Below are 17,140 nucleotides of genomic sequence, written 5' to 3' on the forward strand. Positions count from 1 at the left end.
TCTAAAATAACTTTGATATGAAAATTAAAACAACGTTATCAAATCAAATAAGAACTAAATATATAAATATTGAAACAAAATAGAAGAAAATTTGTTATTTATAAACTATCAAAATAAGTCTATTAACTCTAACTCATTTTTAAATCCATTCAATAACTAGCAAACTTTTTCAAAAACGAAACTAGCTAACCTGAATTAGGCTTACTAACGCTTAGATTTTCAAAACTTAAAACTATCTGAGTAGCCTGAGTGTTAAAAAACACTATTATTAATACATAATTTGAACTTTTATAAAAAATAAAGTTTTTATATTTTTAATAATCATAAACTGTTACTAATATACTTTAATACTTTATTCACTTTTTTTATGCTGCAACTAAACTAGTTTAGTATAATAACTAATATAGTATATTAACTACAATATATTTAAGAAAGCTTTTAACAGCTTTTATTTTTATAACAAAAAAAGTTGCACCTTTAAAAAACTAATCATTTTGTTTTAAACTTATAAAAACATCTACTTTACTTCATTTCACTTAGCTTTTAACATAAACAAATTTTTACAGTGTATTGTAACTTTGTTAAACTTTTGAGATATAGTTACATTTTTTAGAACAAAAAAATATTATACTAAGTATTTAATTTACTATTAATATTCTATACAACTATTTTTTTTCTTTAATAGAGTCATGTAGTGCTTGTATACAGTCTATGACACTATTAAACCTAAAAATGAAAATTCATATTCTAAAATCTTCAATTTAGTTATTCTGTAAAAACTTAAATTGATTAACTATTTCTAAAATTATTAAACAAACATTTTTTCTCAATAAAATGTACTACACATAATTTCTAACAGACCTTTTAAGTTGCAAATTTATTATTTATATAACATATTTAAATTATTTTGTTATAACTAACAATTAATTTTTTTATTTTAAATATTATATAATTGATCAGTACACTGCTTATTCACTTATCTGGACTTCACTTATCCAGACAGTTTTAGTCAAGAAAAAATTCAAAAAATTTTAATATTAAATACAAACATTTTTGTTAATACAAATTTTTAAGCTTTTGTGCTGTAACAAAAAATAAAGTGAATTTATAAGTTCTGCAATTTAGTTCATTATTATGACATAATAATACTACTAAAGCTTACATTCAAACTTTGTTTAAAACTAGTTTAGTCAATAAAAACCTTGTATGTAAAGTAAGACAGTTTTCCTTTTTAAAGAATGTTGTTATTTAAAGTATGAGATAAAGCTTTTATTTAAACTTTTAAAGTTTTTCTGATATTTCATAAAATCAAAGTTTTTTTTATAAATGTATAACAGTCCTTTTATATTTGTTTATTAAGGCCATAGGGGGGGGGTAGAAGCCATTTTTTGACCAAAAATAACATATAGACTTATATTATAGTAAATTTCATAATCTTTCAGATGCTTTTTTTAGATTTTAAAAATATTAAGTAACTTTTTTTTTATGACCGGTTATATAAAGGGTTGTCTTTATAAAGGGTATATAAAGGGTAACTTTAAAGCCGTTTTTCTCGAGTTTTTAAAAACGGGCTTTAAAATCTATCTTCTCCTTCATTTTTCAAGCAATCTACTTCAAATTTTCAGGAAATGTTCCTTACATTATGAGAAAAAAACGTTATTTGTGAATTTTAATAATTTTAAAAAATAAAAATTTTATGACAAAAAAAAAAATAAAAAAGTGATTTTTTATCAAAAAATTTTTTTTTTTTTCAAAAAAAAGGTATTTTTTACTTGAAATTTTTTAAAGTCACAAATAACGTTTTTTTGTTATTGTATAAAGAATAGACTGTGAAAGTTTGAAGAAGATTGCTTAAAAAATGAAGGAGGAGATAGATTTTGAATGCATTAGTCTTTTTTTGCCGTTTTAGTTTTTCCTTCCCCATAAGGAACCTGTTATGCGGCCTGACTTTGGCCGGTCATATCTCAAAAACTAATTTGAATTTTTAAAAACGGTAAAAAGCAACTTGAAGCTTAGTAAAAACTCTATAAAATAAGATCAACTTGTAAAAAACATGGCCTACCCCCCCCTATGGCCGTAATTCAGACTATATTTCAAAAATTGTTAGTTTCAACAATTTTTGTTTGTGATGAGGTGCATGTTAAATTTCAAAATTTTTATTTATAAGTTATATAAGTTTGACACACTCAACATATTAGATTTAAGAAATAAATAAGACATCTTAAAAAGAAAAAAAGGAAATGAGTTGCACTAACTATTGAAAATGAACTAAAAGTTTGTAAAATTGTAAAAACCACTAAAATCAAGCAGTTAAACGTGGGCATATAGACTTTGTATGACATTTTGAAAAAATTTAAAAGGTTAGAGCAGAGAAAGCCCAAAATTATAGTTATAATAGACCGAGAATAAAAAATAATTTCAGTTTGATATTGGTGCAACATCATGCTAGGTTATTAATTACCAACATCAAGTAAAAAACATCAAGTTAATTACCAAAAGTCTTTCCTAACATGTTTGTATAAGTTAATAAGCACTGTGTTAGTGTTATTGTTATTAAGGTAATCTTTTTTTCTATTTTTCTATTAATCTATTATTGAAATTCAAACCCCATTTCAAAAAAGTATGCTGCTGTTTTTAAAAGTTAAATTAAAATCAAACTTAAGTATTAATGTTAAATATACATTACTAGTTTTACAAAAGTTAACTACACTTTTATAGTATACTACCGCTTAAGTATGCACTTTTTTTGGTACGCATCACGCCTTAAGTACGCACTTATCCAGAAAGACAAAGTAAAGGATGTTATACTGGAACTTCAAGAAATTCCAGTTTTTTTGCCTAAATTTTCAATCATCAAGTTTCTCCAGATTATTTTATGTTTCCAGGTAGAATGGCCAACCTGCTGAGTTAGCCTGAAACTTTGTTAACTTTTAAACTAGGGTGAGTAATCCTGAGTAGGCCAAGTGGCCTGAGATTGAGACAGTCCTGTTATTAAATGTTAACAAACTAAATACTTATGTAGTGGTTGCAGAAAAGTGAAAAGAATAATGATATTTGAGCTGTAATGCTATAAAATAAATAAATCTAGATGACAAAGTTAAAAAAACCTACATATACAAAATAGTTAAGTCATAATTTAATTTAAATGTACATACATTGATGTTTTGAAAATGTTTGGTAAACACAAAGTAGTTTTGTACTTTCCCTCTAACAAAACAAAATGTAGCTTAATATTTTTTTAAAATCATTGACTGACATTGACTTTCTATATTAAATGTATGTATTAATTATGTAGAAGCTTTTTATAGAAAAAATAAATCATTTTAAAATCTATTAAAAAATTTGCAAATTAGAATTATGTTTTAAATGTTATTTAAAATAAATGACTTGTTTATTTGGCTTAATTATTTGGTGGCTAGTTGTAAGAAAGAAAACAAACAACTAAATTTCATATTATACTATATCGTCAAAAAGTACGCACTACCCGTGCTAAGTACGCACTTTTTGGTCGGGTTCAATTTGCGTACTTAAGCGGTAGTGTACTGTATTTAAAACTTTATATGTACTAGTATGTTAAATGAAAATTGTAAATTACTTAAAATTACTTGTAATTCTTGTAGTAAAAATTTATACTTATTATTGTACTTTGTTATGCAGCTTAATTTTTGTATGATTAACTGGTCTTGAAGCGAAACTTTGAAACGGGAATAGAGTTTAAACAAGTTATATTATCAAGTCACATCAGTAAAAATTTCTTCATTAAAATTTTACACCACATTCTCATTTTTCATCTTATTAAGTTAAAATTTGAAAAGAGATTTTTCAATGGTATCAAAAGTCCCAAATGTGAAAGCAAATTTTTCAGTTTTTAGGTTATCTTACCAGAGTTTAAAAACTTCTAACTTAGGAATAGAGTAAAACAACAAACGTTTATCTTGTTTTATTTTTTCTTAAATTAATTAAAAATAAATGTTTTTTGTTCTATTGAATGGATTACTTTGATTTTCTGAGATTTTTTAAAATAAAAACTTAAGTTAGTGTTGTAATAGCTATATTACTAAAACTGTTGAATTTAATTTCAAGATAAAGTATACTGTTTTATTTTTTTTAATAAATATTCATTTTATAACATTTCTGTTGTTGATGCCGTCTAATCCTCAGGATTTTTATAGAGCTAAAAGAAAAAAGTATTTTTTTAAACATAATCAACTCTATTTATGTTTCTGATATTTACTGGGTTGCCACATACTCAGGAAACTATGGTTATTTTTAAATTAGATAAAATTTCAGAAAAATTCTGAGAATCTCAAGGTATTTTGAGTATTATAAATTCAGGGTGACTCAAAACAGTTTTAATGTTATTTAAAAATCTTAGGTAATTTTATTTATTTAAGCCCAGGTTTTTTTAGATTTAAATTATTTTCAGCTGACTTAATTTCAGTTTTTTTATTATTTATGGCTAATTGTGTTGAAAAACTATGTTTTTATTAAATTTAAAATGTTTCTAAGTTTTTTCTTAGCTTTGAAAAAAATCATAATGACTTGGGCAGCTTTTTTTTTCAATCAGAGTAGTTTTTTTGACCTATGAGTGGCAACCCTATAAAAAATATACCTATCGAAATTTATACGTTTATATCCAATTATCACAAAAATTCAAAAAAGTTTTATCTTTTTCTACAAATCTAAGCAATTTATTTCAAATTTTCAAAGTATTTTATTTATTTTAGTACAAAAGATTAGGGCCTGAATCATGTAAGAACTAAATTTCCTTTAAAAGTAACTTAAGTGTTAAGCTACAGAAAAAAAAATTAACACATTTTTTAGTTAAAATATATGCATAGCTTAAAAAACCTGAAATTCTACAAATGCTGAGACAGCAAAATAAATAAAAATGTCCATTTTTTTATTTCTTTTTATCTATACCACTACCCCTTACTCACCGTACCTGAAAATAAAAAAAAAAGAATATGTTTCTATGATTTTGATAAAAAATAATGTGAAAAATATTTTATAAACCTTGCTGATGCTGACTCACCAAATATGCAAACTGTAGGCTTTTCTAAACTACCCCAAAATATTGTTTTAGTAAGAGTTTCGTTATAGGGGAACTTACTATTAAATTTTTTTATTACCAGTGATTTTCTTAAAATAGAGAAACTTATGGTTAAAATATGATTAAAGAAGACATCAAAAATTACATATTTTTAGTTTGATATTGGTGCAACATCATCCTAGGCAATTACCCAACTTAGCACCTAAATACCTGAAGTAATTTAGGCCAAGCTCTGTTATATATTCTTCATTCTCAAAATCTCATATAGGACAAAAGTTTTTTGAAGTTTAACAAGTGAGTGACATCATATGTAATTCTTCTACTTATTTTAAAAGTTTACATAAATAGTCATAAAAAAACTAACAATCTAATAAAAAACCTTGGTTACCTGTCTCTGAAAAACATTCACAAAGTTAAAATCTCAACATTAAAAACAAATAAGTGTGAGATAGTTGTAAGGCTAAAGTAAATATTTGTTTAATGCTGTACAAAAAAAAATATAGTTATACGATTGCTGAAACCAAAGTAAACTTACAATAACCTTTTGCTAATTTCAGGGTTGCCACACACTCAGGGAATTTTGATTCTTTTTTAAACTCAGGGAAGTTTCTGGTCACTTAGGGAATATTTTTTGACTCAAAGAGTGGCAACCCTGTAATTTTAAATAAACAAAAATCAAGTTTTTTAAGTGAAGTTTTGATTGAATATTAGTTATGAAACTCATTCTTATTCAGCATAACTTATTACAAGTAAATAGTTGTTTTTTTGAACTCAAGTACCAAACTAAATTATTAATTTCTATAACAATATTTAAAAACTAAACTACTAAAAACAAAAAACACTATGCTAAACATTTGCCAGTTACTTTTTATAGGGTGGCTATCTAATCAGAAGTCCTTTATAATGCCTAGAATTAATGAAAAAAAAACTGAAAATTTTAATAAGTTTACGTATAAAATAAAGAACTTCTTTATAGATAAAAAATAAACAAAACACATATAGTATATAAAATTTTATTCATTGTAAAACAAATTTAAAATAGCATTACAGTGTGTAAATATTAATTTAAATTCTATTTATTACCTTGACTTTATTTTTTACTATTAAAAACTAGAAAACTTATTTTTTGAAAACCTGAAGGAAAATTAGATAACTTTAAAGATTTTTTTCTAATCAGTGCTACCCTGAAATGAATATAAAAGTTTATAAAACACTACTTCTGCTACTATCTTAAACTAGTATTAAAAAACTATTTTATCCAAAATGCAAACTGTTATTTGAAATAAGTACAGGGTTTTTGAAATTATCTGGTGTTTGACAATTTAGGCAAAAAATATAGAACTTGCATCAAAAATCACTAAAAAACTTGGAACTTTAAACCTTTTTTCACACAAAAACAACCCAACTTAGAGTATACACAAAAAATCTATTACATAATAAACTTGTACTATTTATATACATTTACTACAGAACACATTTAAAGTAGCATTACAGTATCTTTGGAATACTTATATACCATTTAAGACTTTAAATTTAACTTTATACTAAAAATAGACTAAAAACTTGTTATTTCAAAAACCTAGAAGAAATTTAGAAAGCCTGAAAAAAATTTCAAAAAACCTTAAAGAACCTTGGGGACTGAATAAATTTTGAACAGGATATTTTGAAGTTTTCCAAAATCTCAGGACAACTCAGAAAAACTCAGGATGTTTTGAACCTTATTTTTAAACTCAAGGTAGTTATTTATTTAATGAAAAACTCAGGAAAGTTTAAAGTTTTCTACTTTATCTTAAATAAAACTTCTGTTGTTTTTAATAACAGTTACTTGCAGTTTGATACGCATTTTTTAGAAAAAAAGAGGTGTTTAAAATGTGTTTTTTTTTAATTAATAAAAAACCTATAAGTACATTATACTATATTTGATTAAAACTTAAAAAACAAACAGAAAAAATGTTTTGAATTTACAAATTGTATATAAAGTATAATATTTAAAACAAACATATTACAGTTTATTAATTAAACAAAAAACTAACAGTGTAATTTGAATATGTATGCCTTAAAACATAGAAATAAAATATATTTAAAAGGTCATACAATTTTTTATAAACAAAAATAACAACAGTGTAATTAACATTTACATACCCCATGATTGAAACATAAATGTAAAAATTGTAAAAATAAATGTAAAAATTTACAACAGTAACCTTTGTTTAAGAATTTTTTTCAAGATGTGTTGCCGTTTTTAGAATATTTGCTCAATAATCTTATCATTTCTCTGCTCTCTAACAAATGCATTACATTTTTTACGCTTTATAGATATAATGTTTGATGAAAAACCAGATTACTTTACTATACAAACACAGCTTAATGGTCTAAAGCAGGGAATTGAAAACTTATGTGTACAAAACATTCACATTGATAAGAGGTGTTTTGGTGGTGCTGCAGACATCAAGGAAAAACAATGTGACAATTTTGAAATTTCCCTAAATATTGCAACTAGTATTGTGAAATGGAACCTGATTTTCGACAGTTTTGATCTAGATTCTGGTCCTGATTTTGTTTTTCCTCAAAATGAACTGAGTGAAGACTTCGATCCTGACTTTGAGCAAATTAAAAGCTTACTTAACTGGAACAAAAATGAGCCTAATGCATTAATTAATGTTTTAAAAGACCTTGTTGAAGAGTATAAAAATTACCAGCTTATAGAACTTAAAAAACTTGATTCACAGTTATACAACCAAGTGTTAGAGCTTATGAAGAGTTTTAGTAAAGTTGAAGTGTTTTGTTCAAAACAATACCATCAAAATAAGCAAATAACTATTCTTGTTGAATTTCCTATGGACATTGTTGAGAACACAATATCAGATTCAAACAAAAATTGGAACTATTCTAATCCAATGCTACAAATTAATTTTGAACTAAAGGGACCAACTGTAACTAACAATGTTTACATACACTTACCACCACATATTGAAAAAGTTGTAAGCATGAGCTTAATAACACCTGCAACTATGCAAGGAAGTAATGATAAAGTTGCCATATATGTATCAAACATGCAAGAAAAATGTTACTCTTACTTGAAACTTCTCTGTGAGAGCAAAATCAGGCGTAAAAAGTTTCTTAAAGCTGTACATGAACTTATGAAAACTAAAGTTATTGAGTATGATTCTACAAACTTTTTCAAGATGAGCCTGCTTTATAGTTTTGATGATTTTAGTTTTATTGTGCATCTAAGTATGTACAAAACATTTCCTAAAGATGCACCACTTCTTACTTTTGAGTCTACGTACTATTGCAAGGAAGGTGGTAAATTGTTTCAGATGGTTTGTAAAAAATACTCTTATGACATGAAATGGTCAGCTGGTGATATAGCTAGGAAAGTTAAACAAGTCATTGAAGAAAAAGCACCAGTTTTTAAGAACAATTGCAATACAAATGGTATGATCTGTATGTGAAACATGTATTTAATTGCTGCTCAATAATATAAATCTATTGACTATAAAATAATTACTTACACATGCAAAAGTATAAATGATAAAGTTCAAATGAAACACATAAGTAGCTTTGTCACTTATTAACTCGGTTTAAAAACTTTTTATTGTAACTACTTACAGTTTTTAAAGAAATAAATGAAATAACTACTAGTTTAATAGAAGATTAAATTTTAAACGTTTAAATAAAGTTTTGCTAGTTTTAACAGTATTTTAAAATTTTTAAAAATTATATTTACATTAAAAACAATTTTTCATAGATATACTTTATGAATGTTAAGTTGTTTAATTAAATAGAAAATTTTTACAGTTTAAAGTTATTGTTTTGCTTGTACTACTTTCTGTGTTTTTTACTACGAGTGCTATAATAGTTGCCTCAAAATACTTAAACTTAATGAGTGAATACTATTAAACTATTTTCTAAAAAAAATAATTGTTCAGCAATTTTTCTATCAAAAAGTTTACATAATTAGCCAAACTGTAAACTGTTACTTTAATGTTTTTAATAAATAATTTTAGTTTTTTATTTTGTTTGGCTAACTAAGTCTAATTTACGTATTTAATTTTTTTTTTTTTAATGTGATATGACATTATCTTATGTTTTTTTGTAAATGAAGTGATTTCATAAACAAAATACAGCCAATCATATACTATAAAAAAATACTGTTTTTATCAAAGTAAATCAGTTTTGTGAAAAACATAATATAGCATTTTGTTATCAAAATAATATAATGTATAACAATTACAACTATTGAATCAAACAATATCTGAATTTATATAATCTAGTTAAAATATAAGTAAAATTTAATTTTTACTTTGTATAATTCAATCTACCATTTATTAAATCATAAATATATAGTTAAACCTTTTACTTATTCATATATACCTTGTATCAGGGTTCGTGCGCATCTGGCTAAATCAGTTTTTTGAAAAAAATGTAAATTATCAGTTTTTTTGCTTGAAAATTTAGAATTTCAGTTCATGTCATTTAAATGCTTGAAAACTTCTGAGTTTAATAAAATTGATAATAATTTTTATTGAGAAAATCTATTAAGATATGAATTTTTTTCTTAATATAAATTTAGTTATTAAAGGCAAAATCCGTCAGTATCTGTAAAACCAAATGCTTGAAAACTTTTTGTTAAATCTCTTAAAGAATTTTAAGAATCTTCTGTATTTTGTTTTGATTAGGTTATATACGTCATAATTATGAAAATTCATAAATAAAAAAGAGTTTAAACATTACAGTTAAATTCAACAACTTAGCTGTTTGTTTGAATTAGTTTACATCAGCAATGTTTTTTAGAGCTTAGTTGGTTTAACTGTTTTAATTTCAAATTTAGAAGCTTTATACCAAATACTTTTTAAATTAAAACTCTTAGCATTTCATTCATATAGTTTACTGTTTGTTTATTTAAAGTTATTAGAGATGTTCACAAGACTAAAACATAGCTTAGATATATAACTATAAGTACTAATTCTTATGGGAGTAAAAATTTCAGGTAAAATTCATAAATTTACTTTATATAAAAAAAATCGCGCACGAACCCTGTTGTGTATTTAGTGTCAAATTATGTTTACAAGATAAATTATTGTACAGAAGTTGTTAAATTTTTGATAATTTACAAGTAACCAAGTTCATTTGCTTTACTATCATTGCTTGTTTAATGAAACTTTTTTATTTATTAATAAAATTACATTTTATTAGTCAATAATAAATTTGTACATTTGTGAGTTTTATAGTTCAGCTAAAGGAAATTAAAGATACTATAAAAACTCAAATTACAGCGAAACTATTAGCTGTATGCTAGTTATAGTTTTCACAATCAACTTTAAAAAATATTTCTAACTTAAGTTAAATCAATTATGTATTAGAAAAAAAAAAGTTATTCTTTATTTATAAGTACAGCATAATTTTTAAAACCAACATAATTGCAGTTCTGTATGTTTGGTTTATACGAAAAGTTTCTGAAAAGTTTATTGGTATATAATAAAAAAGATTATTTATTGTTATACCCATGTTTATAATTCGTACAGTTTCAATCATTTATGTAGTATGCTTGTAATGTTTTACAAGCTCAATATGCCGTACAACGTAGTAGTTATGTGTTGTAGAATGTATTTTAGTGTGTTTAAGTTTTTATTTTACAAGTAAGTCAGTAGTAACTTTGAAATTATTCATATTTTATAACAGTTTATCATTAAAAGCTAAGGTTTCTGATGATTTAAATTATTAAACAAAACAGGATCAGCCCACAGTCTTTAGAAAGAAGAATGAGTTACCTAGACTGCCTATTTGTACTGCTGACTAGAGAGATCTAGCAAAATTAGTTGAAAGTAATTCCATACTTTTCGTTTGAACCCTATACTACCGTTATTTTTTTCTTACTTTATAACCAGAACTAACGACTAATAAGAAAGATTACTTTATGGCAAAAACAACAGTAAATGACATGAGTGTTCTTAACGACGTGTTAAATTGTGCAGACTAGGATTTAAACGAAAATCATGGAATTAATTTTAACATGGTGTTAAAATGTGCAGCAATTTTTTTAAGAAATGGAGACATGTTTTAAAATAATCTTCAAACTATTGAAAAGCATAGGAAAAAGATCCAGACCTCGGAACAAAGCAAAGTTCAAGAACCAAACAATTTCATCAATTTGTTTCATTTTGTTTTTAATAAAAATATAAACTCCCAACGATTGCCTTTGCTTAAGGTACTTATTGAGGTATACTAAATTTTCCCACCCGATCAATTACTATTCGATTAATTCCCACCCAAGTTGTTCGTCACTTTTGCAAGGATTTTTTCTTTTTGCATGGCGTTATTTTTATACGGGCTTCGTTTTTTCACAAAGCGTCACTTTTGAACGAGTATCCACCTTTGCATGACGTCACATTTGAACAAGTTGTCACTTTTATATAGATGACATTTTTGCACCGTTTAAAACTTTACTTAAAATAAATTAAACTAAGCTGCATATAAATTTCATAAACTTTAAAAAAATAAATCTAAGACTATATTTTAATTTCATAACATTGAGATAAACAGTTTATCATAAGTTCACTGAAGACGGACTTTTGTCTAAAAGCGTTTTGAACTAAATTAGTATGCAATAAACTTGAAGATTTTTCAAACCATCGTTTGGATTTTTTCTTATTAATACAAGTTTTCCTGATACTTCTACTAAAATTAAAACACTAATATTTCCAGACAAATATTCGGGAAAATAGAAGTTACCTGCTAAGCCACACGATTTAAAAATAAATTCTTTACTATACCTATATAATTTTACAACGTTATGGTAAAATCTATGCGACGTAAATTGCGTATTTTATGTCACTTTAATTTGATGAGCGATCGATAATACTTAATTATATAATAATAATGATGATCTATATATATATATAATTAATAATAATTCTAAATACTTTATTTAGAAACATTGTTTTAAATTTGAGACTAAATTTGTAGCTATAAATAAATGTTTACAAGATTAAAAATGTTTCTTGTTTTTCAAAAACAAATTTACGTTTAACATTTTTTATAATTAAAAAATAAACATAAAAATTTACTCAGTTCGCTATTTTAACCTACACTCTTTGAATTATTTAAGAGACGTCTTATTAGTTCAACAAATTCACTCGTAAATCAGTAATATTTATTACTTATTAGTAAATAAAAAAAAAACTATCAACTTAAAAATGTACATACGTTAATTAAGTTATTGAATGTTACATACAATTGTTCACACTTTTTTTCATGAAAGGTGTAATAAAACAACAGAAGTCTATATTTAAATATGATTAGGTTTTTAATTAGAGAAGCTAAACTTGCTGAAACGCAGCAGTGAAAATCTAAAAAAAAGCAGCAAGCATAAATAAAAAAATCAGCTTTTTATATACTTTACAGAACTTCATTAGATACAGAAAAAGATTTATAAAATAAATTTACAACTTAAATAACTCTCATTAGCTTAAATTTTGACTTAAAACTCATTTCAGTTATAAAAATTTTAAGCTGTGTTAAAATTATAACTTTTTATGATGAAAAAAGTATATAGTCTCTTTTTTTTAAACACAAAAATCCAGTGTTTTAATGAAAACGATTATAAATCCAAGTTTTTTTAAAACAGAATAAACTTTGAAAGCAGTATGAAAATATACTTCAGGTGAAAAATATCTGCGACTCTTGAATTTCTAGAAAGTTGAATTCTTCTTATTCTGTTTATTGTTTTAAGTATTTATGAATTATATAAACTTAAAACAGCTTGTTGTACAACAATATAAATTTAAGGCAATAAAACTTTTAAAATTTTCTATCATTCAACTGTTAAACAGCTACATATGTTAAAATTACTTGACATGAAATAATATAAAAAATCATTGTTCTTTTTTTTATCTTTAGAAGAAGTAGGTTTTTATTTTAGTTAAATAGTTTTAGTTTAGTTATTTTTTCAACTATTCTAAATTTAGAAATATCACTTTTTTAGTTTAAATTGTAAAAGCATATTTAACAGTAACTATAATAAAACTAAAATTTCAATAAATTTTATAAAATCAACTTACAAAAAAGCTTTATGAATTGTTTCTATCCTTATAAAAAATAAGTTTGTCTGTCTAAACCAAATAAACTCCATACATATATTTCAAAACAATTTTATAGTCTGTCTAATCATTTTAAATTTAAAGCGAAAGTATTTTAAATACTGATTTTAAACCCAAATAAATTGTTCAATACACTTTTGTTTTAAACTTATATTGATATTTATTACAAGAAACTTTTCGCAAAACTCAGTTAAAAATTGAAAAAAGTAAGTGTTCAAATTTTTGTGTAACTTTTATAGTATGCTAAAGATTTAAATCAAGCTTTATTCTTTTAGTACACAACAAAAATAAATTAAAAAAATCCTAAAAAAAAAAATTATTAAAAATAAACAATAAAGAAGTTGTGTACGAAGACAAAATGCTATCATGAATAACTGCTATAAGGTAATTGCAAATAAACTAAGTTTTGCTTTTGCACCAGGTCCTTAGACCAAACTTTTTGAGCGCTTTTTTATCGTTCAATAAACAATATATTTTACGCCATATACACTATTTGTTTGATTTCATTATTTTTGCAATGAAAGAACAGTTTTGAATGATTTCATTTTGTATTATACTTTAAAATCAAAATAAAACAGTTGGAACTAATAAATTGATATCATATCCCTTAGTTTTTTGTCGTTATAAAACTTATTTTAAAACTATTTAGTACCAAACAGTGTGTTAAATTACATTTTTAAGTTTAAAAGAGTACATTTAAATTAATTTAATATCATAATTTTGTATAACACCTTCCATACTGAAAAATCTTTATTTTGAATCCATTTTGTATACAAATAATTTTCGGTTTCTTTTTGATAAAATTGCTTTTAAAAGTATTTTTTGAAGTTATTTAAAACTAAAACTGTTTACTAAATTAACTTCGGAGCGCGTCAAAAAATTATCATATTTTGTTTAACAAATATTTTCATGTCGTTAAATAACAGTGCATAAGTTATGATATAAATTTCAAACATTATATTAGAAAAAAGAACGATTTTAAGCACAAAAACAACTTGATTAAAATTGTAGTAGATCTTAAAAGTCATAAAACTTTCCAATTTTAATTTATTGACCGATCTTTAACTATTAGATTTTAATCGATAGTCATTCCAATTAAACCTTGAAACCGTAAAATAAAATACGGCCCATTTATTTGTTTAAATTAAAATGATTAAAGGTATAAGTATGCTTGAAAGGAAATAATTATAATCATTTTTAAATATTTATTTACTTTTTTTTCTACTCTAAGTTTTTAAGCACAAAACAAACTAACAAAATACATACTTAGTCTTCGTCAGATGAAATTAATATTACGTCATCTTCATCAGAAATAACTATAACTTCAGAACAAGAATCACTTTTTTTACGGACGGATGTTGTAGAAATGTTTTTTGTATTTCTTTTGAATCTGGTGACGAACCTGCTTTTGTGAGGAGTGGTAGCGACATTAGACCGTGAAAGTACAGAAGAAAGTTTGTTGTTGGAATAAGTCGATTTGACTAGTTTTTTGTCAATGTTTATTTTTCTCACATCGTCCAAAACGCGCGTTATTGCAATTGGAGTGGCTGTTACTTGTGTGGTAAATTTGTCTGAAAAATATCGAAATATTATTCTAAAATACTCGTAACGTTATTTTTTACTACTATAACTTAAAAAAAACATTACTATTTTTTGCAAACGTATTTTTAAAATACATCTTTAGTAACAATAATTTAATTATTATATAATTAAACTGTTTTAAAACTCCATAAACCATATTCTAGTTTTGTATTAAACTGTAACAACGTTTTTTTTTCATGTCCAGCTTAAGTTTAAAATTGATTCAGCAACACTATTTAAAAATATACCTGATTCAGATTCTGAAGAACTAGATAGAAATGGTTGGTAAAATCGCTTCCTTCTTCTCTGTACTTTTTCTAGAAAATTCATAGTATAGATTTATTAGTATATAGTTTGTAGATTTATTGTAAATTTTAAACACAAGTTGCTTATAACTTAATATATTTATTTTTATGAAATTTAAAGCATTTGTTATAAATAAATACAATTGGAATATACTATTGTTTTTAATTAAATGCAAGTTTGTAAAGATAATGTTATCACAGCACTATTTTTTGTATGTGTTTTAGACTTAATCTAAAACAGTAATATTTTTTTATTTTATCATTTAAATATAATGAAAAGCTCTATTTTTTTAGTCTCATGCAGTGGCAAACTTATATTACTAGTTCATAAAATATATTAGTTAATAGTACATTAAAGCTAGGGTGTCAAATTAAAAAAATATTTTATTTCCAATGTCTTCAATGCTATAGACTTGAAACTATATTAGATTACAGACAATAACTAGATTAAAACTAATGTAAATTAACATAGTAAAATATTAAGATTTAAACTTGTTTGTTATAAAATTAGTTTATTTTTCTTACTAAAAAGAAAAGTATATTGAGAGATATAAATTACTAAAGTTTCTGAAAGTTGACTTTAAGTAATAATGTTGGCTAATAAATTAAATTTTTGTCAATACAAACAAAATAAAAAGTCTTAACATTTAGTCGAATTAAACTTTTATTAGTTTTTATTTAGCTGTACATGGATTTCCATTTTTAAATATATTAATAGTGACGTAACACAATAACTAAATTTGTATAATTTTGTATTATTTTTTGTAAGTTTAAAGAATAAAATTTTTGTTGAGAACGCGTGTTGTACGCAAAAACAGCTGTCCAAGTTGAAAATTTGTTTTTGTGTTAATAAATTTAAAATGTTATATATACAAAAAATCACAAAAAGAATGCATTTATAGATATTCCTACATACTTTTGCAATTATAAGGTATATGTACTATAATTATTACAGACTCTCTTAAAATGTTTATGTGCAGAAAACTCGTCAGTCGAAAAAAAAAATACTATAAAAGTCATGTCTGTTTAATACTATTAAACATCTAGAAACGACTAAACTTGCTAAAGACTTTCTTAACAACGTGTGAATAAATACAATATTGAAAAAACTTACTTGAGTAAAATTTATGCCACAAAAATTTATTATAAATGTTCATATTTAAGTTAAAAAAAGCAACAAGGTAGACATAGGTGCTTTGAATTTTATTTCTAGGTTTTCTAAATTTCTTCCAGATTTTTGAATTACAAGTTTTTTAGTTTATATGTAGTATAAAATTAAATTTATGGTATAAAAGTATCGGAAAGATACTAAAATGCTAGTCTATAATAAAAATATCTAAATAAAACAAAAAATATATTCTATATGGTAGATTTTTTGTATCTAGTCTAAGTTTCACTTTTTTTCTTTTAAAAATTATTTGAAACTCCAGGTTTTCAATAAAAATTTTTAAATTCCAGTTTTTTGCCAACTGTATGTTTTCTGGCAACCTTTTAGCAAGAAAAAAACATTATAGTCTTATTTTGTTTTTGCTATAAGGTTATATGGCAACCTAAAGAATAAGTCACAATAACTAAAAAAAAACTTTCTTAAATTAAGTAACATTAAAACACTTAACTTTTTTTTTAATAAAATTACTAGAATATTACATTAAAAAAATAGACTGCTTTAAGAATATAATAAATCTTAAATAAATAACTATTTTCAACTTAATAGTTATGCTAGATTGAAAATCAAAGATGAATGTTGTTTTTTAATAAACCGTAGAGCAATGTATGACTATAATAACTAAATGGTAATTTTAATATACTTATTTAACTCATTTAATAAAAATTATTATGAAGCATCATAACAAAGTTTGGTCAGAAATATTATTTTCTACTTAAAGGCTAAAGACTCAAGGAAAAACTGTTTTGCCCTTTTGGATTAGAGGATTTTTTAAAAACTTTTATCTAAGTATCAATTACAACATTTAATACTAGGATCAGTTTTTCTTGAAGTCTAAAAATGTCGAATAAAATAATTATCCCTTAACAGAAAGCTTGTTTAATAATTTTGTTTGTATTAGATTAGTATTATTTATATACTTTATTTTGATTAT

The 17,140-nt window shown here is 24.0% G+C and overlaps 1 protein-coding gene across 1 annotated transcript; it reads left to right on the forward strand.

Moving 5' to 3' along the window:
• Positions 1 to 7,374: 7,374 nt before the first annotated feature.
• LOC145842162 (BRISC and BRCA1-A complex member 2-like) lies at positions 7,375 to 8,892 on the forward strand. Its single transcript, XM_082949559.1, has one exon. The coding sequence runs from the start codon at positions 7,375 to 7,377 to the stop codon at positions 8,506 to 8,508; it is 1,134 nt and encodes a 377-aa protein (XP_082805685.1). The 3' UTR covers positions 8,509 to 8,892.
• Positions 8,893 to 17,140: the final 8,248 nt, after the last annotated feature.

This window comes from Thalia democratica, chromosome 8, assembly GCF_965202585.1.
Source record: "Thalia democratica chromosome 8, ktThaDemo2.hap1.1, whole genome shotgun sequence".
NCBI classification, from domain to species: domain Eukaryota; kingdom Metazoa; phylum Chordata; class Thaliacea; order Salpida; family Salpidae; genus Thalia; species Thalia democratica.

Bases quoted from the DNA above. Each gene is read 5' to 3' on its own strand.
- LOC145842162 (XM_082949559.1), top strand. From the start codon at position 7,375: ATGTTTGATGAAAAACCAGATTACTTTACTATACAAACACAGCTTAAT.